The following is a 24,418-nucleotide window of genomic DNA, read 5'->3' on the forward strand; positions in this document are numbered from 1 at the left end:
TTAGTCCTACAACATACGTGAGCGATTGAACACAAAACAATTCTGTGTTTTACCAGTGATGATGTAAATATGGTCGTGCCTCAGGGTTCTGTCACAAAGCCGTGTATTATGGCACATACACCGCTAAAATCGTTCACGATCAACTCTATCTTGCCGGAAACGGCGCTAGATGTACGTGAAACTTCCGAACCTGAAGATGAGTGCTGCATGAAGCAAGAGACTTTGTCGGATGCGGAAGTGAGTGATTGTGATTCGGACTTGGACGTTACCGGTACTAGTACCCCGCCTCTGGATTGCTCTAACAAGTCGGCTGATGAAGAGGAGAGCCATAAAGACGGTAAGTTTTTATCTCTTAAACTCAAAAAAACCTTTAAATAAGTAAACAAAAAGATCAATTAGATTAAACAAAATTATAAGTTGTTTTGATGGGAAATAAGCCACAATTTTACTAAAAAAATGACTTTATTAACGTTTCGACGCATAAATCGGGTGTCGTTGTCAAAATACAAAAAATATTAATGAATTAAGCAAAAATGTTGTTGCTTAGTAAAAAAAATCTTCTAATAATTTATTTAATCTGACTCATTTATATCAACAATTCAGACAAAATATATTATACATTTTAAAGTAGAAGACCTTAAAATGATATTGCTAATATTTATGAGTTGCGTTCCTGGGACGACTTTATTGAAAGATGGTTCATTCGATTACATGAAATCAACCCCAACTCAAGAATATTTGTCACAAAAAAATCATCACATGTGATCTGCCTTTAAAAAGACAGCCACATGCAATTAAAGTAAATTGTGACAGTAAAATTCTCGCGCTAGAGATTCCATATAGGAGGGAAAACCAGGAAAAAACCTCGTGAAAGAACCTTGCAAAAATGCCACAAGAAATAGCTTCAGAACAACAATAAGTTGTAGCATTTGTAGTCATTCATTAAATTTGAAAGGTGGTTATTTTTTAATAATCAGCAGACAGCTTCTTTTATCTCTTATTCTCAAAAAAACTTTGAAATTCATACTTACATAAACAAAAAGATTAATTTCTAAGTTGTAGTGTTTTTAGTCATTCAAACTGGAAAGGTGATTATTTTTTAATAATCAAAATACTAAAATGCGCTAAATTTTACAAAAATGTTATAAAAATACCTACCTCGGTTTATAAAGTTTTCCATCGTCACTTCGTCCGGTTGTTCCATAGTTCCTCTTCTGTTTCTTTCTCTCAGGTCTTTGTCTGTTCCTTTGGTCCAACTTTTTCTCGGTCCACCTCGTTTTCTATTTCATTCTGGTTGCCATTTTAGTCGATACTTATTTCATTTCATATTCGTTGTTCATCCATTCTTTGTATATCTATGTCCGACCAGATAAGTTGTTTTTGTTAATGTCATCTGTGATTATTCCTTTGATTCCCATTATTTCTCTAATGCGTTCGTTTGTAATTCTTTCTATTCTAGATCTTCTTGTTGCTCTTTTCCAAAAATCCATTTGCGTTGCTCTCAGCGTTGCCAACGTTCTTTCTTTCAGGGGACATAGGTACCCGCATGCAACTGTATGTGGTGATACTGTTCACTAGGTAATAGTTTCATATATCCTCTTTTTATTTTCTTTGCTGATGGATTGGGCCCATAAAATACTGTGTGATGGCATTTCTACGTGCCGTATTTCTCTTATGGCTTTGTCTAATGTTCGATCGTACGAAATATTGATAGGTGTCTAGATATTTGTAGTCGCAGCAATGCTTCATCGTGGTCATGTCGTTTATTATGAGATCTTTTTGTTCTCTACCAATGCACAAGTATTCGATTTTCTTTTATTAACTTCTAGAGTTTCAAACAGAGTGAAACAAAGTGCAGCTCGGTGTCAATATTGTTTATTATATTAGAGATGATAAGACATAAGATGATATAAATAAAAGTAGTAGAACAATATGATAGAACTGTAGGTATTTAGTAGCAATCAAGAGGAGAGCATTATCTACAAATCGATGCCTCATAAGTCATAAGTCAATCGGTGTAAATCAATAAGTGTTTAAAATGAGATCCTAAGATGTTTCTGAAAGTAGTTGCAGAAATATAAATAGTAATTAAAAACAAATAAACCGTCATTATTTATCATAATATGGGGAACATATTCATAAATACAAACAAGGAAATAATAATATTATTATATATAATAACATATGTGTTATATCATATCTCATAAGTCATTTTTATGGAGAATTCGGCTACACCGTTTGATTTCTGAGGCATCCAAATAATAATCCCCGAACCTCAAATCTAAGTCGGGTTGAAAAAAAAAATAATAAAACACAAATGTCTGTACTGTCTATAGAAAAAAACAAATTAAATTTTTTATCTTAAATATTAAATTTATCTTAAATAAGTTCTTAAAAAAGATCAAAGTCAAAACATATTAAGTCTTCTTTTTAAGCACATCATATGTAACGCTGAGCTTCAACTTTCGTACCATCTTTTTAGTGCTCTGTTTACTGGTTACTTTGTTTTTGAGTAGGTACCTACTTTAACCCATATTTTCTAGTTTTTTTGGCATATTATTGCTATGGTTTCTCCAAAATAGCTTCGTTACTCTAGCCTCCCTCTCCACAATTACCTGTTCGTGGTTTTCCTTCAATATCTTGGCTTCTTATTTTATCCCCAAAAGTTTCCCTATAGCTTTTATTATTTTTCGTTCGGTTGTTTTTTTTCTTGTGACCTTTTGGCCGTTGATGTTTCGGTTGTCAATTAGTAAAGTATAGTTGAAAGACTGATAAGTTTGTACACACTTGAATGAATAGAGGAAATAAAAAATGTAGTATATCAAAGTGTGTAAATAATTTATTTCTTTAGCTGAGCGCTTTCGACATAAATGTCATCATCGGAGCTAATGGTCAATTGTTAAAAAAGTACCTCTACAAAATTGAGGTGTTAACATTTGCATCTTGTGAAAATAAAATTTGGTTGGATATGCTATGTCCTCCGTACAACCCCAAACAGTAAAAACAGAAAAACGGCCACATTACACGTTACACAAACACAAAAAAACTTTTTTCATGGTATAGGTATCACCCATCCATTGTTGGCCTAGTAGTCAGTCAGCTTTTTCTACTAGGCCAACAATGGATGGGTGATACCTATAGGAAATATAGGCTTTCTTTGGTTTTATATGAGTCTTAATCATATTGTTTTCAGGTTCATATCCACGTATTAAACGAGTCAATATTTTTCTGAATGTTTTTGTCCTAACATAAAAACAAAACCATTAAGTTTATTTTTGGTAAACTAACACTTAGCTATCTATGCTATTTGGTAAACTAACACTTAGCTAATAAAGAATGGAGGTACAGAACTCAATTTGAAAAATATATTAATATGTGGAAATTACTCTGTAATTAAATACAATATTAAAAACGAGCCTGTACCGCCATTAAGAAGAACAAAAAAATACACTTTCTTTAAATAAACTTTTTTATCCGATGCCTAGATTTTGTGTCATTTTGGAACTACTAATGAAATAAAAAATTTTAGTAGTTCCAAAATGACACAAAATCTAGGCATCGGATAAAAAAGTTTATTTGAAGAAAGTGTATTTTTTTGTTCTTCTTAATGGCGGTATACAGGCTCATTTTTTTAATATTGTATTTAATTACAGAGTAATTTCCACATATTAATATATTTTTCAAATTGGGCTCTGTACCGCCATTCTTTATTATATTACGAATACTTGTGCCAAATATCTCGAAAAAATATTCAACATTACAGCCGCAATCTTGGAACACGTTTTCGCTAACTGTTGATCTCTACTGTTTCCTCTTAATTACACAGAGTATTATTACATTATATCGTTATTGCTTCGTTTGTTTTTTTAAGTCTTGTAGGTTGTAATCTCTTGAAATATAACACCTTCTTTTTCGTCTGTGCCAGTCCATGTCTAAACATTTAATTGACAATATTATTATGGCAATGATAAGTTTATTTGTTGCTGCTCAGGATTTTTTTTTCTCTTGGAAGCTGTCCGTGCATGCACTCCGGTCGCACTGCAGCTTTTCAGCTTATTGTGCTTTCTTCCATTTGTTATCATGACCTTATAGTAGTGCCCTTCACTAGCCTTTAAAGGTCCATTGGGGTAGTGCCATATACTTTCGGACTTGGTCTGCAGTCTCCGTATATTGCTTGTCTCTTGCGGTCCAGAGCCTCGCAATCGCACAATAAATGTCTGACTGTCTCCGTCTCTCTATTGCATAGTCTGCAACTGAGATCTCCATTATATAGTCCTACCGTGTGTAGGTGTCCTTTTACTGGAAAGTGTCCTGTTAGAAAACCTGTAGTGATTTTGAGCTGATTCCTGTTCGTTTTGAAGCTCTTTTTGCGCATAATATGTCTGAGGTATAAATCTCTTCGCATGCTTTTGCGTGGGAATTTTTCCCAATGTTCTTTGTGCTATCTTCGTATCCAGCCTCTTAATCGGTCTCTGCAGAGAATCATGATTGTGCCTTTGGGCATTCCCAGTGCCGGTTTTGGACCGAAGTATCTTGTTGCCCATCCTCGTCTAGCAAGTTCGTCAGCTTTCTCATTGCCAGCGATCCCTTGATGTCCAGGTACCCAAATGAGTTTTACCTCATTATGTTCCGTCAGGGTGTCAAGTTCTTTGCGGCATTCCCATACACGCTGTGAGGTTATCCTTGGGTCCTTTATCGCCCTCAAGGCCGCTTGGCTATCTGAACAGGTATTGATTCTCTTATTAGTATAAGTCCTCAATCTGTTTATCCGTGCACAGTGCAGGATTGCATATACCTCTGCCTGAAATACAGAGGTATATTCTCCTAGTGGGATGGAACCGTTATAGTTTCTATCCTCACTATATACTCCTGATCCCGAACCATCTTCTGTCTTGGACCCATCTGTATACCAAGTGTGGCCCTCATACTTCCAGGATCTGCCAGGATCTTCCCATACTTCTCTGGGGTGTATTTCCACCTGGAAAGGTATTTATATTTTATATTTGGGCATAGAATGGTTTGTTATCATCTCTCATATCGGATCCCCTCATATATCCTTGATGCTGTAGTGTCCTTTGCCACTATCATGTGTAAGGGAGTAAGGTCTAGTAAGGCTTCCATTGCTGCAGTTGGTGTGCCTCTCATTGCACTTGTTATTCTGAGAATGACAAGCCTTTGTATCTTGCTGAACTTCTTTATAGCATTTCTCTGCTGCACCTTCGGCCACCAGACCAATGCTGCATACGTTATTGTGGGCTTTACCATTATGTTGTATATCCCATACATCATGTCCTGTTTAAGTCCCAATGTTCTGCCATGTGTGCGTCTGGTCACCATTAAAGTGGCCATCGCTTTTTTGGTTATTCGTTCTAGTTGTTTATTCCAGGTAAGCCTTATTGAGTCTATTATGACTCCGAGATATTTTACCTCCCTCTCCATCTTTAGGGAAATCCCCATGAGATTCACAGGCCCTATTCCCTCTAACTTTCTCCTGGTGAAGGCTACTATTTTGAATTTGTGAGGGCTTACGGACAATCCTACCTTACCTCACTTGTCCATTTTGATACTACGTTCAGGGCCTGTTGCATATTATACCTGCCCGTTCTATTTAACTTGCCCTGAGCCAGAATGACAAAATCATCTGCATAGCCCAGGACATTATATCTTTTCCTGTTGAGCGTTCCAATCAGTTCGTCCATAACCAGATTCCACATGCTGCTCTGGATAGTCACATGATGAATGATGCAAACCAGGCTCTAAGTTCTTCAGCAGGATATTTATCTTCTCTTCTACCGATGTGTCTGTTAACATTAACTATTCGTTGCAGAGTGCATTTTAATAATTATTTATTTTTGGTTTTAGTTTTCATGATATATCCAGAATATTCCAATTTTCTACGTTTTACTGTGGATATTAATTTTTTTTTCAAGTTTTTGCACTAGGTAGGTACTTTTATTCTTGATATTTTGTCCATAGATGATAGGTATTTTAAAAATTATTTTATCGTCCAATTCTTTTTTTAAGTCCACTTCTCGAATACTTTTAACCTCTTATTGTTGCCTTAGTCAAGGTCCAAGACTCTACTACGTATCACAAGATGGAGAATATGTATCATCGAAAGCTTTAATTTCAAATTTGAATTTTGCGTTTTAAATAATTTGGAGGTTTGGATGAAAATATTGCTTTGGATTTACCAAGTATTGATTTCGTTTCACGGGAATAGTTCTACTATCAATTTAATTTGAGCCGTTGTAAGGTAGTCGTGCTTACATTATAAATATTGTTAGTTTGGCGTCTCCATTGGCTGTGATTCCGAGCCAGATGAAAGGCTTTATGTAGGGATTTTTCCACCAGAGTCTTCATTTGGTCTGCCTATCGTGTTCGACAGGGGTGTGTATTGTCACCACTACTATTCAATGCATACTCTGAAGAAATTATGAAAAGAGCTCTTGAGGGAGAAACAGCAGGAATAAAGGTAAATGGAACGCCAAATAACAACATTAGAATATGCGGACGTTACTCTTATAATAGCAGACAACCTTAAAGACCTCCAAAAGCTAATGAACAAGATAGTTGAGTATGGAGAAGAATATATGGATTATCAATAAACATCAAGAAAACTAAATTTATGAGGATATCAAAAACCCAAAATAATGATGAAAGCCTGACAATTAAAGGTAAAACTTTAGAACAAGTTGAAAACTACAACTATCCTGGCACAATAATTAATCAAACAAACGATTACTCCAAAGAAATCAAAGTTCGAATAGAGAAACCAAGATCAAACTTCAATAAAAGGAGAAAGGTACTTTGTGCAAGAGAACTGAAATTAAACTTGATGGTTAGGCTGGCAAGGTGTTATATTTTCTCGACCCTGCTTTACGGGATAGAAGCATGGACACTTAACGCTTAACGAGTCGACTTCTAAAAAGTTGGAAGCATTTGAACTGTGGGTGTATAGAAGAATCCTGAAGATATCATGGACCGAGCATATAACAAACAACGAAGTCATGAGAAGAGTCAACAAAAGACTGGAAATATTGGAAACCATCAAGACACGAAAGCTGCAGTACCTGGCGTATGTTATGCGTAATGAGAGATACAACATACTTCAATTGATTATTCAGGGGAAAATCCAGGGCAAGAGAAGTGCAGGAAGGAGAATAATCTCATGGTTGCGTAACTTGAGGGAATGGTACGGATGCACATCAACCGAACTATTCAGAGCAGCAGCATGTAAGATCAGAATAGACATGATGATGGCCAACCTCCATCGCGGAGATGGCACGTGAAGAAGAAGAAGATCCTGTTCGATATTGAGATCTTCCTCTTGGTCCTCGGCCTTCTACCTTTCGTTTTATTACCAATAATTCCATACCTTTCATTCGTTCTTCTGGCTGGCCGAAGTAATTTATTTAGTCCAGAAAGCCACTGCGCATCCGCTAGGAAAAATATTCTAATTCGGATGTTTTGCACAATCTTACTCAAAAAGGACTCCTTTTAACAAATTTGCATGTTGCCAGGACCAAAAGGTGGTCAAACATTTTTTAAACGTTTTTTTTTTGTTTTTTCCTAAAATTATTTTTTTTTGCATGGAAAAAAGTTTTTTTTAGGTTTTTTGGATCATTCCAAACAGAAAAGGTCTTTAGTGACTTTTCTCTAAAAATGATAGTTTTTGACATATAAGCGATTAAAAATTGAAAAATTGCGAAATCGGCCATTTTTAACCCTCAAAAACTATGTGAAAAACTGAAAATTTAAATGTTGCCAAGGTAGGTAGATATTCTTTAAACATCGATTGATGAAATCCCGAAGAGTTTTTTGCAATACAGTATTCAAAACTTCTATTTTTTTTTTAATTGCTAATCAAGCGTGCTCGACACTATTTTCCACTGACAGTATGGTGCAAATGAAAGGAATAAATTCGTTATTTCGTAAACCGGGGACTATAAGGAAAAATCCCGAAACAGGTCGATTTTTATTTTTGTTATGATGTTGTGGCATATATGGTATACTAGTGACGTCATCCGTCTGGGCGTGATGACGTAATCGATGATTTTTTTAAATGAGAATAGAGATCGTGTGGTAGCTCATTTGAAAGGTTCTTCAATTCTCTATTCAGTAATGTAAACATTTACATAATTATTTATACAGGGTGTCCTTCTACTTCTTTTTTTGTCAAATAATTTAATTTAATAAATTTTTTTGGACACCTTGTATAAATAATTATGTAAATGTTTATATTACTGAATAGAGAATTGAAGAATCTTTCAAATGAGCTAGCACACGACCCCTATTCTTATTTAAAAAAATCATCGATTACGTCATCACGTCCAGATGGATGACGTCACTAGTATATCATATATGCAACAATATCATAACTTAAAAATAAAAAACGACCTGTTTCGGGATTTTTCCTTAAAGTCGCCGGTTTACGAAATAACGAATTTATTCCTTTCATTTGCACCATACTGTCGGTGGAAAATAGTGGCGCGCACGCTTGATTAGCAATTAAAAAACAAAGAAGTTTTGAATATTGTATTGCAAAAAACTCTTAAGGATTTCATCAATCGATGTTTAAAGAATATCTACCTACTTTGGCAACATTCAAATTTTCAGTTTTTCACATAGTTTTTGAGGACTAAAAATGGCCGATTTCGCAATTTTTCAATTTTTATTCGCTTATATGTCAAAAACTATCATTTTTAGAGAAAAGTCACTAAAGACCTTTTCTGTTTGGAATGATCCAAAAAATCTAAAAAAACTTTTTTCCATGCAAAAAAAAATAATTTTAGGAAAAAAACAAAAAAAAAAAACGTTTAAAAAATTTTTGACCACCTTTTGGTCCTGGCAACATGCAAATTTGTTAAAAGGAGTCCTTTTTGAGTAAGATTGTGCAAAAAATACGAATTAGAATATTTTTCCTAGCGGATGCGCAGTGGCTTTCTGGAATAATTAGGTATGCTCCGTTTACTTTTTTTAATAACCTGTTTTTTATATTGACAAGTTGGTTCTGTGTTCTGTTCATAGTTCTTCTGTAGATCCCCATTTCAAAGGCTTCGATCTGACTTCTGTCGATTTTATTAGAGTCCATGTTTCAGTTGTGTATGTAGCAATAGGAAAAAAATAAGAGCATTGGCCAAGCAGAACTAAGTATTTCTCCTTGTTCGGGATGGCCATATTTTAATTAAATTAATTTTTGAAGTTCGTGCCATTGCTAGTCTACGCTTGATTTCCGAGAAGCTATCCAATTGTTGGTTATCAAGGATTCCAAGAAGTATACAAATCTGTCAACTACTTCAAAATCTGTGTGCTCTGACTACGATAATTATTTTTGTATTTCTTCTTCATTCGCTTCATTCTCTGCTGGTATGTCATCGATCTCTGGGTTTTTGTCTGTTTCTTAGTTGGTTGAGAGCCTCATTTACTTCTAGTCGTAAAATGATTTAAAACAAAAGATGAGGAAGTTATTGTGTTTTAACGGCCACTCGTATGAAATCAATCAAGTGAAATAGAGAATGTGGAGAAATCCCCTTACGAACATCTCACACATCCACCATTTTGGGTTGGGAAAATTTTCTGAATAGAATCAAAGATCTAAACACCAGTTCTCAGAAATGTGTTTCGCCCTCTTCAACCTCCCTGGGCTCATCGGTAAAGATGAGAGGTTGAATATCTTTAGACACATTCCACTCAAAAACAACATTCGAGACCAAGACATAGCAGAAGCTTAGATCTACGCCAAATCTGAAAATGACAGTCTCAAGTTTTAATTCCCTAATTACTTAAAGTAAAAAATATGTTTAAAACAAAAGATGAGGAAGTTATTGTGGTTTAACGGCCACTCGTATGAAATCAATCAAGTGAAATAGAGAATGTGGAGAAATCCCCTTACGAACATCTCACACATCCACCATTTTGGGTTGGGAAAATTTTCTGAATAGAATCAAAGATCTAAACACCAGTTCTCAGAAAGTCAGTCAGTCAGCTTTTTCTACTAGGCCAACAATGGATGGGTGATACCTATACCATGAAAAAAGTTTTTTGTGTTTGTGTAACGTGTAATGTGGCCGTTTTTCTGTTTTTACTGTTTGGGGTTGTACGGAGGACATAGCATATCCAACCAAAATTTATTTTCACAAGATGCAAATATTAACACCTCAATTTTGTAGCGGTACTTTTTTAACAATTGACCATTAGCTCCGATGATGGCATTTATGTCGAAAGCGCTCAGCTAAAGAAATAAATTATTTACACACTTTGATATACTACATTTTTTATTTCCTCTAACAATTAGTAAAGTGAGTCTTATGCCGGCCGAGATAAAAATTTTTGTTAAAAAAAATCTCTTTGTCGGATCGCTATTCAACCAAGGTATTTACCAAATTTTACGGATATAATCAGCTATTCTAAGTAAAGACAATGATATAAAGATTTAATATAAAGACTTAACATAGTAACAAGCTAATTAAAAAGCAAAAAACAAACAGTTAAGTAGGTTTCAGACAAGGATTAGGGACAACAGAAGCTTTGTTTTCAAAGTTAACATTACTCCAAAAATTATGGAAAGTACAGGAACCAATTAACGTATGCTTTATGAGTTTGAAAAGGCATTTGATAGGATCCAACACGATAGGCTATTGTGAATAACTATAAATAATGGGAATAGGTGATACAGAATGTATAGGGAATATATTGCAAGCAAACAAAAAGCCTCTACTGGTGGACGATAACGAAGAACGAAGCCAACAAAATATTCATTTCAAAGACGGGTCCAAGTTGCGTGTGATTCCTAATTTTGTTTGACATATTATCATCATCATGGCATCTACACTCCTAGTGTGATTGCCGCCCTCTTTGGACTCTTCCGATTCGTTTGTCATGGGTTATCAGTCCGCAATAACTCATTATAACATTTTGGTTTTACAATTGGTTTTGTGACTTGGCATCTTCTACAATTTTTCTTCATTCTTTCCTGTTTTTGCTTATGGCTACCCATTCTTTATCTCCCATCTTCTTAAGGTCCTCGACTATCTGGTTCTCCCATATTGTTTTGGGTCTTCCTCAACATATTATACTCGGAAATAATATTTAACGAAGCTTTACTGACACTGGTCATGGCTGAAAATATCGAAGTTGTTTAGTTACTTTTAGGCCGAGTCACTAAGGAATACTCCAAAGTGGATCTAGTATAAATACATAAAAGACAAATCTATACTTGTGTTTAGTAAACAAGACATCGGCTTTTTGTAAATAATGGTCAATAATGACATTACAAAAGTTTTAAATACTTACGATGCTTTGGATAAACGACACACAAAATGTTCATGAAAAAATCTTATTTATTATGTAGAAAAGTTGTCAATTGAACACAAAAAATTGAAGAAGTTACGGAGCTGGACTATCTAGGAATGAAAATATCTACCTGCGACGGCACAATAGAAGAAGAGTTAAAGTAACTAATGCCTACAGTGAACGGAACATCTGGGTGTCCAAACGATTCTATTTTAAAAACTAGGTTTTATACAATAGAACTAAAATACCTACTGAATATCCAAAGCGGTGGTTATACGAAATGCCGTACAATGTTGAGATCTGATTTGGCACAAACGTAACACAAGGTTACTCCAAACGTAACTCCAAGAAAGCAACAGGAAGCAAACAAAGTAGTAAAAATAGCGAGAAATAAATCTCCTACTGGAAGGAGATCAACGGGAAAGCCAAGAATACGAAGCTTAGTAAATGTATGAATCAATCCAAGGACTAATCCGAAAAGTAAACAGGTATTAATTACGCCTATCGGAAAAATGAGGAAGACTTTATGCTTTTACCAAAGACATAATTTTGTAGTGAACCCTTGTGTATACCTACCTATCTTACATATATAATAGGTTTTATCGTTTTATGCACTAAATTCGAAAATAGAAGAATCAACTTTTCATTGTAGTTCCTTCCATATAAACTCACAAATATACTAATGTTTTTTTTTATATAGGTACTTACACTTTTATGTACCTATCTATTATTTCGTGTGTGTTTTCTGGTAAATATGGTACATGCTTTCTTTGGTTTTATATGAGTCTTAATCATATTGTTTTCAGGTTCATATCCACGTATTAAACGAGTCAATATTTTTCTGAATGTTTTTGTCCTAACATAAAAACAAAACCATTAAGTTTATTTTTGGTAAACTAACACTTAGCTATCTATGCTATTTGGTAAACTAACACTTAGCTAATAAAGAATGGAGGTACAGAACTCAATTTGAAAAATATATTAATATGTGGAAATTACTCTGTAATTAAATACAATATTAAAAACGAGCCTGTACCGCCATTAAGAAGAACAAAAAAATACACTTTCTTCAAATAAACTTTTTTATCCGATGCCTAGATTTTGTGTCATTTTGGAACTACTAATGAAATAAAAAATTTTAGTAGTTCCAAAATGACACAAAATCTAGGCATCGGATAAAAAAGTTTATTTGAAGAAAGTGTATTTTTTTGTTCTTCTTAATGGCGGTATACAGGCTCATTTTTTTAATATTGTATTTAATTACAGAGTAATTTCCACATATTAATATATTTTTCAAATTGGGCTCTGTACCGCCATTCTTTATTATATTACGAATACTTGTGCCAAATATCTCGAAAAAATATTCAACATTACAGCCGCAATCTTGGAACACGTTTTCGCTAACTGTTGATCTCTACTGTTTCCTCTTAATTACACAGAGTATTATTACATTATATCGTTATTGCTTCGTTTGTTTTTTTAAGTCTTGTAGGTTGTAATCTCTTGAAATATAACACCTTCTTTTTCGTCTGTGCCAGTCCATGTCTAAACATTTAATTGACAATATTATTATGGCAATGATAAGTTTATTTGTTGCTGCTCAGGATTTTTTTTTTCTCTTGGAAGCTGTCCGTGCATGCACTCCGGTCGCACTGCAGCTTTTCAGCTTATTGTGCTTTCTTCCATTTGTTATCATGACCTTATAGTAGTGCCCTTCACTAGCCTTTAAAGGTCCATTGGGGTAGTGCCATATACTTTCGGACTTGGTCTGCAGTCTCCGTATATTGCTTGTCTCTTGCGGTCCAGAGCCTCGCAATCGCACAATAAATGTCTGACTGTCTCCGTCTCTCTATTGCATAGTCTGCAACTGAGATCTCCATTATATAGTCCTACCGTGTGTAGGTGTCCTTTTACTGGAAAGTGTCCTGTTAGAAAACCTGTAGTGATTTTGAGCTGATTCCTGTTCGTTTTGAAGCTCTTTTTGCGCATAATATGTCTGAGGTATAAATCTCTTCGCATGCTTTTGCGTGGGAATTTTTCCCAATGTTCTTTGTGCTATCTTCGTATCCAGCCTCTTAATCGGTCTCTGCAGAGAATCATGATTGTGCCTTTGGGCATTCCCAGTGCCGGTTTTGGACCGAAGTATCTTGTTGCCCATCCTCGTCTAGCAAGTTCGTCAGCTTTCTCATTGCCAGCGATCCCTTGATGTCCAGGTACCCAAATGAGTTTTACCTCATTATGTTCCGTCACGGTGTCAAGTTCTTTGCGGCATTCCCATACACGCTGTGAGGTTATCCTTGGGTCCTTTATCGCCCTCAAGGCCGCTTGGCTATCTGAACAGGTATTGATTCCCTTATTAGTATAAGTCCTCAATCTGTTTATCCGTGCACAGTGCAGGATTGCATATACCTCTGCCTGAAATACAGAGGTATATTCTCCTAGTGGGATGGAACCGTTATAGTTTCTATCCTCACTATATACTCCTGATCCCGAACCATCTTCTGTCTTGGACCCATCTGTATACCAAGTGTGGCCCTCATACTTCCAGGATCTGCCAGGATCTTCCCATACTTCTCTGGGGTGTATTTCCACCTGGAAAGGTATTTATATTTTATATTTGGGCATAGAATGGTTTGTTATCATCTCTCATATCGGATCCCCTCATATATCCTTGATGCTGTAGTGTCCTTTGCCACTATCATGTGTAAGGGAGTAAGGTCTAGTAAGGCTTCCATTGCTGCAGTTGGTGTGCCTCTCATTGCACTTGTTATTCTGAGAATGACAAGCCTTTGTATCTTGCTGAACTTCTTTATAGCATTTCTCTGCTGCACCTTCGGCCACCAGACCAATGCTGCATACGTTATTGTGGGCTTTACCATTATGTTGTATATCCCATACATCATGTCCTGTTTAAGTCCCAATGTTCTGCCATGTGTGCGTCTGGTCACCATTAAAGTGGCCATCGCTTTTTTGGTTATTCGTTCTAGTTGTTTATTCCAGGTAAGCCTTATTGAGTCTATTATGACTCCGAGATATTTTACCTCCCTCTCCATCTTTAGGGAAATCCCCATGAGATTCACAGGCCCTATTCCCTCTAACTTTCTCCTGGTGAAGGCTACTATTTTGAATTTGTGAGGGCTTACGGACAATCCTACCTTACCTCACTTGTCCATTTTGATACTACGTTCAGGGCCTGTTGCATATTATACCTGCCCGTTCTATTTAACTTGCCCTGAGCCAGAATGACAAAATCATCTGCATAGCCCAGGACATTATATCTTTTCCTGTTGAGCGTTCCAATCAGTCCGTCCATAACCAGATTCCACATGCTGCTCTGGATAGTCACATGATGAATGATGCAAACCAGGCTCTAAGTTCTTCAGCAGGATATTTATCTTCTCTTCTACCGATGTGTCTGTTAACATTAACTATTCGTTGCAGAGTGCATTTTAATAATTATTTATTTTTGGTTTTAGTTTTCATGATATATCCAGAATATTCCAATTTTCTACGTTTTACTGTGGATATTAATTTTTTTTTCAAGTTTTTGCACTAGGTAGGTACTTTTATTCTTGATATTTTGTCCATAGATGATAGGTATTTTAAAAATTATTTTATCGTCCAATTCTTTTTTTAAGTCCACTTCTCGAATACTTTTAACCTCTTATTGTTGCCTTAGTCAAGGTCCAAGACTCTACTACGTATCACAAGATGGAGAATATGTATCATCGAAAGCTTTAATTTCAAATTTGAATTTTGCGTTTTAAATAATTTGGAGGTTTGGATGAAAATATTGCTTTGGATTTACCAAGTATTGATTTCGTTTCACGGGAATAGTTCTACTATCAATTTAATTTGAGCCGTTGTAAGGTAGTCGTGCTTACATTATAAATATTGTTAGTTTGGCGTCTCCATTGGCTGTGATTCCAAGCCAGATGAAAGGCTTTATGTAGGGATTTTTCCACCAGAGTCTTCATTTGGTCTGCCTATCGTGTTCGACAGGGGTGTGTATTGTCACCACTACTATTCAATGCATACTCTGAAGAAATTATGAAAAGAGCTCTTGAGGGAGAAACAGCAGGAATAAAGGTAAATGGAACGCCAAATAACAACATTAGAATATGCGGACGTTACTCTTATAATAGCAGACAACCTTAAAGACCTCCAAAAGCTAATGAACAAGATAGTTGAGTATGGAGAAGAATATATGGATTATCAATAAACATCAAGAAAACTAAATTTATGAGGATATCAAAAACCCAAAATAATGATGAAAGCCTGACAATTAAAGGTAAAACTTTAGAACAAGTTGAAAACTACAACTATCCTGGCACAATAATTAATCAAACAAACGATTACTCCAAAGAAATCAAAGTTCGAATAGAGAAACCAAGATCAAACTTCAATAAAAGGAGAAAGGTACTTTGTGCAAGAGAACTGAAATTAAACTTGATGGTTAGGCTGGCAAGGTGTTATATTTTCTCGACCCTGCTTTACGGGATAGAAGCATGGACACTTAACGCTTAACGAGTCGACTTCTAAAAAGTTGGAAGCATTTGAACTGTGGGTGTATAGAAGAATCCTGAAGATATCATGGACCGAGCATATAACAAACAACGAAGTCATGAGAAGAGTCAACAAAAGACTGGAAATATTGGAAACCATCAAGACACGAAAGCTGCAGTACCTGGCGTATGTTATGCGTAATGAGAGATACAACATACTTCAATTGATTATTCAGGGGAAAATCCAGGGCAAGAGAAGTGCAGGAAGGAGAATAATCTCATGGTTGCGTAACTTGAGGGAATGGTACGGATGCACATCAACCGAACTACTCAGAGCAGCAGCATGTAAGATCAGAATAGACATGATGATGGCCAACCTCCATCGCGGAGATGGCACGTGAAGAAGAAGAAGATCCTGTTCGATATTGAGATCTTCCTCTTGGTCCTCGGCCTTCTACCTTTCGTTTTACTACCAATAATTCCATACCTTTCATTCGTTCTTCTGGCTGGCCGAAGTAATTTATTTAGTCCAGAAAGCCACTGCGCATCCGCTAGCAAAAATATTCTAATTCGGATGTTTTGCACAATCTTACTCAAAAAGGACTCCTTTTAACAAATTTGCATGTTGCCAGGACCAAAAGGTGGTCAAACATTTTTTAAACGTTTTTTTTTTTGTTTTTTCCTAAAATTATTTTTTTTGCATGGAAAAAAGTTTTTTTTAGGTTTTTTGGATCATTCCAAACAGAAAAGGTCTTTAGTGACTTTTCTCTAAAAATGATAGTTTTTGACATATAAGCGATTAAAAATTGAAAAATTGCGAAATCGGCCATTTTTAACCCTCAAAAACTATGTGAAAAACTGAAAATTTAAATGTTGCCAAGGTAGGTAGATATTCTTTAAACATCGATTGATGAAATCCCGAAGAGTTTTTTGCAATACAGTATTCAAAACTCCTATTTTTTTTTTAATTGCTAATCAAGCGTGCTCGACACTATTTTCCACTGACAGTATGGTGCAAATGAAAGGAATAAATTCGTTATTTCGTAAACCGGGGACTATAAGGAAAAATCCCGAAACAGGTCGATTTTTATTTTTGTTATGATGTTGTGGCATATATGGTATACTAGTGACGTCATCCGTCTGGGCGTGATGACGTAATCGATGATTTTTTTAAATGAGAATAGAGATCGTGTGGTAGCTCATTTGAAAGGTTCTTCAATTCTCTATTCAGTAATGTAAACATTTACATAATTATTTATACAGGGTGTCCTTCTACTTCTTTTTTTGTCAAATAATTTAATTTAATAAATTTTTTTGGACACCTTGTATAAATAATTATGTAAATGTTTATATTACTGAATAGAGAATTGAAGAATCTTTCAAATGAGCTAGCACACGACCCCTATTCTTATTTAAAAAAATCATCGATTACGTCATCACGTCCAGATGGATGACGTCACTAGTATATCATATATGCAACAATATCATAATTTAAAAATAAAAAACGACCTGTTTCGGGATTTTTCCTTAAAGTCGCCGGTTTACGAAATAACGAATTTATTCCTTTCATTTGCACCATACTGTCGGTGGAAAATAGTGTCGCGCACGCTTGATTAGCAATTAAAAAACAAAGAAGTTTTGAATATTGTATTGCAAAAAACTCTTAAGGATTTCATCAATCGATGTTTAAAGAATATCTACCTACTTTGGCAACATTCAAATTTTCAGTTTTTCACATAGTTTTTGAGGACTAAAAATGGCCGATTTCGCAATTTTTCAATTTTTATTCGCTTATATGTCAAAAACTATCATTTTTAGAGAAAAGTCACTAAAGACCTTTTCTGTTTGGAATGATCCAAAAAATCTAAAAAAACTTTTTTCCATGCAAAAAAAAATAATTTTAGGAAAAAAACAAAAAAAAAAAACGTTTAAAAAATTTTTGACCACCTTTTGGTCCTGGCAACATGCAAATTTGTTAAAAGGAGTCCTTTTTGAGTAAGATTGTGCAAAAAATACGAATTAGAATATTTTTCCTAGCGGATGCGCAGTGGCTTTCTGGAATAATTAGGTATGCTCCGTTTACTTTTTTTAATAACCTGTTTTTTATATTGACAAGTTGGTTCTGTGTTCTGTTCATAGTTCTTCTGTAGATCCCCATTTCAAAGGCTTCGATCTGACTTCTGTCGATTTTATTAGAGTCCATGTTTCAGTTGTGTATGTAGCAATAGGAAAAAAATAAGAGCATTGGCCAAGCAGAACTAAGTATTTCTCCTTGTTCGGGATGGCCATATTTTAATTAAATTAATTTTTGAAGTTCGTGCCATTGCTAGTCTACGCTTGATTTCTGAGAAGCTATCCAATTGTTGGTTATCAAGGATTCCAAGAAGTATACAAATCTGTCAACTACTTCAAAATCTGTGTGCTCTGACTACGATAATTATTTTTGTATTTCTTCTTCATTCGCTTCATTCTCTGCTGGTATGTCATCGATCTCTGGGTTTTTGTCTGTTTCTTAGTTGGTTGAGAGCCTCATTTACTTCTAGTCGTAAAATGATTTAAAACAAAAGATGAGGAAGTTATTGTGTTTTAACGGCCACTCGTATGAAATCAATCAAGTGAAATAGAGAATGTGGAGAAATCCCCTTACGAACATCTCACACATCCACCATTTTGGGTTGGGAAAATTTTCTGAATAGAATCAAAAATCTAAACACCAGTTCTCAGAAATGTGTTTCGCCCTCTTCAACCTCCCTGGGCTCATCGGTAAAGATGAGAGGTTGAATATCTTTAGACACATTCCACTCAAAAACAACATTCGAGACCAAGACATAGCAGAAGCGTAGATCTACGCCAAATCTGAAAATGACAGTCTCAAGTTTTAATTCCCTAATTACTTAAAGTAAAAAATATGTTTAAAACAAAAGATGAGGAAGTTATTGTGGTTTAACGGCCACTCGTATGAAATCAATCAAGTGAAATAGAGAATGTGGAGAAATCCCCTTACGAACATCTCACACATCCACCATTTTGGGTTGGGAAAATTTTCTGAATAGAATCAAAGATCTAAACACCAGTTCTCAGAAATGTGTTTCGCCCTCTTCAACCTCCCTGGGATCATCGGTAAAGATGAGAGGATGAATATCTTTAGACACATTCCACTCAAAAACAACATTCGAGACCAAGACATAGCAGAAGCGTAGATCTACGCCAAATCTGAAAATGACAGTCTCAAGTTTTAATTCCCTAATTACTTAAAGTAAAAAATATGTTTAAAACAAAAGATGAGGAAGTTATTGTGGTTTAACGGCCACTCGTATGAAATCAATCAAGTGAAATAGAGAATGTGGAGAAATCCCCTTACGAACATCTCACACATCCACCATTTTGGGTTGGGAAAATTTTCTGAATAGAATCAGAGATCTAAACACCAGTTCTCAGAAACGTGTTACGCCCTCTTCAACCTCCCTGGGCTCATCGGTAAAGATGAGAGGTTGAATATCTTTAGACACATTCCACTCAAAAACAACATTCGAGACCAAGACATAGCAGAAGCGTAGATCTACGCCAAATCTGAAAATGACAGTCAAGTTTTAATTCCCTAATTACTTAAAGTAAAAAATATGTTTAAAACAAAAGATGAGGAAGTTATTGTGGTTTAACGGCCACTCGTATGAAATCAATCAAGTGAAATAGAGAATGTGGAGAAATCCCCTTACGAACATCTCACACATCCACCATTTTGGGTTGGGAAAATATTCTGAATAGAATCAAAGATCTAAACACCAGTTCTCAGAAATGTGTTTCGCCCTCTTCAACCTCCCTGGGCTCATCGGTAAAGATGAGAGGTTGAATATCTTTACCGATGAGCCCAGGGAGGTTGAAGAGGGCGAAACACATTTCTGAGAACTGGTGTTTAGATCTTTGATTCTATTCAGAAAATGTTCCCAACCCAAAATGGTGGATGTGTGAGATGTTCGTAAAGTAAAATGATTTGTTCTACATCGCTGATTGCATGTTTCTTGTGTTCTGAGGCTTTAAAGTGTCTTTGTACAATTATGAGCAAGATAAAGGCAGTTTTTGTTTTCATTTGATTCAGAGTTGGACCACCATCTCCATATAGCTATTTCAGCATATATGCATCCTCAGTGAAGCTATGCAGTCACAACTCTAAAACAAATCAACAAATCCTGCCTATTTAAGGGAAAACATCGCGATGCAATGAATTCACCTTTTGAGACGGAAAACAGCGACATCTTTCGTAATACGAGGAAGACGAAAAGCCCCAGATGCAAAGGTTGCTACTTTTATACAATTAGAATAATTGAAATAAAAATAATAAACAATAATTTAAATCCAAGGACGAGAGGTACGCCACTGTGCTGATAAACAACGCAATTTTGAGTGCTCTGATATTTCATCCGAGTTTCGGAAATATCGAGAATTAGAAATTGTAAGAGTGAACTGTGAGCAAATAATATACTACAGCAAAGTGCTGAGATAAACGTCAGTTTAAAGTCAAAATCGTCTTTCTCAATTCCCGTTCAACCGATGGCAGTTTAAACTTGAACGATGCTTGAACGGTGGAATTCGGCCGTTCAAAGATTTCAGAACTCAGTTCAGATGATTTCATGGACTACGCATGCGTTGTATTAACACGAAACGCTGTCATAATATAAATATATCCTATTTTATTATATTAAGCCTAACGATAAACGATAACATTATTTGTGTTTTTATAATATTTATTTATAATTATTAAAATGACTATTTGACTATAAATACTTAAATTTAACTTTATTCAAAAACAGCATAAAAAAGGTAGTTCAAAATGGCGACAGTTTTTTGCCTTTTGCCATCTATTGGCATTTCTCGAAAGCTGTAGAACGAGCACTGACATGAACGCGCAATGAGAAATGCATTCCAAACAGAACCGGAGATCACCTGTGAACCCGGTTCAACTGAACCATAGATTAACGCAGGTATGAGAAATCGACCCTTAAGTGACACAATAGGACTAATAATATTCGAGGTAGGCTGAAATCAAAATAACGTGGCGTCTTATCTGTTGGTAGCGATTTATCTATCCGCAAGGTTGAATTGTAGATGATCGTTGGCGCTAGCAGATAGGCAACACATATTACACATGTCCATAGGCGTATCAGAGGAATACGGAATGGATGAAATGAGCGAGATCGTTAAAGAAGTAACAAACGGAATGAGAGAGATAGCAAATGAAATGAAAGAAATGAGAACTGAGCGTAAAGAATTAATAAAAATTGTCAAAGATTTGATAAGTGAATGGAAGCAGAGTTTGGAAGAAGTAAAAGAGATTAGGAGAGAAAATGAAGTAATAAAAACTAAAATCAGGGTACTAGAATATAAACTTGAAACTATGCAAAAGAAAGAACGTCGAAATAACATTATTATCACCGGATTTGAAACTGCAGGAGATACTATAGAGCTAAAAGAAGATATAGAGAATCAGTTGCAAACTTTTCTTGGAACAAAGTGTGAAATAAAAGAGATAACGAAATTGAATAAGAGAATGTGCAAGTTAGAATTGAGTACATATGGTGATAAAGCAGACATAATGAAAAATAAGAACAAGTTAAGACATATTAAAGGAAGAAAACTTTTTATTGATGATGACTATACGACCCAAGAAAGAGAGATTCAAAAACAACTAAGAGAATATGCAAATGAACAGAGACAAAAAGGTAATGTTGTAAAAGTTAAACACCAGAAGATCATTATAAATGATGAAATATGGAAATGGAATATGGAAACTGGCACAATTGAAAAAGAGAGCAACATAGCTAATCCAAAAAACTAATAAAAGCAGAGGCGGACAAAATGATGACAAATTCGGCAATGAAAACGGAAAAAGAAATGGAACTGAAAGTTATAGATAAGAAAGGAGAGGTATGGAGAACAGCGACATGGAATGTTAGAGGAATAAGTGGAAAAGACTTAGAATTAGTAGAAACCCTTAGCAACACAAACTATGCTGCAATAGCCATTACTGAGACAAAAAAAAAGGGAGCTGGGACACAAATAATAGGAGATGGAAATCTATTAATATACAGTGGTGTAAAGGAAACTGAATGGGCCAGAGCAGGAGTAGCCTGTTTGATACCCAAAGATAAAGTAAAAGGTATAAGAAATTGGGAGTTCATCAATGAGAGACTATTGAAAGTATCAATGAATTGTAGTAAAAGCGATATTATAACTTTGATTGTAATATACGCACCTGGAGAAAGTGACAAAGCAAACGACAAAAATCAATTTTGGGAACAAATACAGCAGACAGTAGAAGATTATGAGGGAACACTCATAATATTGGGAGACTTCAATGCTAGAGTGGGAAACGAAAACATGAAATGGCAAGGAGCTATAAGTAGGTACGGAGAACACACAATTAATAAAAACGGGAAAAGATTGCTAGAGTTTTGTATAGATAATGATTTAGTTATAGCCAACACTTTCTTTGAACACAAAGAAATACACAAGATAACAAGAGAAATGCCCCAGCGAAATGAAAAATCAATAATAGACTTCATAATTGTTCCTCGAGAAAAAAGGAGTAAAGTTAAAGATGTCAGAGTGAAAAGAAGCTATGATATAGGTAGTGACCATTATCTACTAGAAGGAGTATTCAAGAATAACAACAAAGTCGAGGACCGAAAACAGATACAAAACAAAAACTATAGCGGAAGAATAAGAACCTATAAGCTGAGAAACTTGCAAACAAGAAATAAGTATATAGAAAAAACAGAAAAACAGTTTGCAAGGATTGAAAAGAGAAGACAAAGTAGAAATGTGGAAGAAAAGTGGATCAGATTTAAGGCAATACTATTAGAAACAGCAGGGCAAGTTTGCGGGTATACCAGAAGAAACGCCTAGGAAGAATTTGGAAGAACTATGGAAAAAAATAGTACCTAAAATACAAAATTATTTTATAGAGTATTAAAGAATATGAGAAGTAAAACGGAAATTAAACTACAGCAGATAAAAGATAAAAACGGAAATATAATAACTGAGGATGAGCCCATTATAGAAAGGTGGAGAGAATATTTCAAGGAACTTTTAAACAATGAAAATACAACAGCAGAGAATCGCACACAGATAACAGATGAAACACCTGAAAGAGGGCAAGAAGTCGTTTATGAAACTAAAATAAAGATGGAAGAAGTTGAAGATGCGCTAGAAAAACTAAAAGTTGGTAAAGCAGCAGGGATCGACGGAATAGATGCTGAATTATTGAAATATCTTGGACAACAGGGTAAACAAGAATTACATGACCTACTAAATTTAGCGTGGACAAACAAAAAAATCCCAGAGGATTGGAACATTTCAATAATACTGCCTATATACAAAAAGGGAGACACGAAAGAGTGCAGTAATTATAGGGGTATATCACTTCCCTGCTCAGCGTTGAAAATCTACGAAATTATCCTAGAAAAGAAACTACGAGGAATAGTTGAGCCTCGACTGGCGGATATACAAAGAGGATTTAGACCATCACACAGCGTACAAGATCATATATTCACACTACAGCAAATTACTGAAAAAACACTGGTAAAAAACGATACACTGTACCTGGCGTTTTTAGATATGAAAAAGGCGTTTGACATGGTCAATAGAGAAGGAATATGGCAAAGCCTGATAAACAAGGAAGTAGATGAAGAACTTGTAAGTGTAATAAAGAGTTTGTATGTCAACACAAAAAACCAGGTCAGGACAAGTAACTTAATCTCCGGCGAATTTTCTAATAACGACGGGGTTAGACAAGGTGGAGTGTTGAGCCCACTGTTATTTATTTCCGTTATGGATGAAGTTATTAAAAAGTGTTGGAAAAAAACTAAAAAATGCGCTATAGGGTATAGAAATTTGCCACAAATAAAAATTGAAGCCTGTGCATTTGCTGATGACATTGTATTAGTTGCAAGAACTGAAAAGGCTCTCGCAGATAACATTAGAATCTGGGCTGAAGAACTAAAAACTACAACTTAATAATAAATATGGAGAAAACTAAAGTAATGACAATAGCCAACAAAGGAGCAACTGTAAATATTGAAATCGAAGGGCAAAAAATCGAGCAAGTAGACCTCTTTAAGTATTTGGGAATAACGTTAAACAACAAAGGTACACAAGAAGATGAAATTGGAAACAGAATAAAATTGGCAACGAGAACTTATTATTCACTGTATAAAAATTTCCTAAACAAAAAAGAAATATCGAGGAAAACCAAAATGACAGTATATAAAACTGTATATATGCCAATTACAATATATGGGGCAGAAAACTGGGTACTTAATGACAGACAAAGAAAAAGATTACAAGCTACAGAAATGAGATACTTAAGAAAAGTAGTGGGAGCAAGAAGATTAGACAAAAGAAGAAACGAAGGTATAAGACATGAATTACAGGTAAAATCGCTCAACGAAAAAGTTGAAGAAAAGAAGTTAAAATGGGCTGGACACATGATAAGAATGAGTGGTGAGAGACAAGTGAAAATGACAGGGGAGGCCAAAGCAGTGGGTAAAAGCACGAGGGGCAGACCAAAGAAAAGCTGGAACACTAGTGTAAACGAAATACTCAAGAAAATAGGAACATCG

The 24,418-nt window shown here is 35.2% G+C and overlaps 1 protein-coding gene across 1 annotated transcript in view; it reads left to right on the forward strand.

Annotated features, from left to right (window-relative positions):
* The window catches only part of LOC126885245 (forkhead box protein fkh-2-like), a 54,489-nt gene continuing 30,071 nt past the window's right edge, over positions 1–24,418 (forward strand). The window contains exon 1 of the mRNA XM_050651730.1: positions 1–337. Coding sequence (XP_050507687.1) covers positions 70–337 — 268 coding nt within the window. The 5' untranslated portion in view covers positions 1–69. The remainder of the gene's footprint in view (positions 338–24,418) is intronic.

The sequence above is a fragment of the Diabrotica virgifera genome, chromosome 5 (assembly GCF_917563875.1).
Source record: "Diabrotica virgifera virgifera chromosome 5, PGI_DIABVI_V3a".
Classification (NCBI taxonomy): Eukaryota; Metazoa; Arthropoda; class Insecta; order Coleoptera; family Chrysomelidae; genus Diabrotica; species Diabrotica virgifera.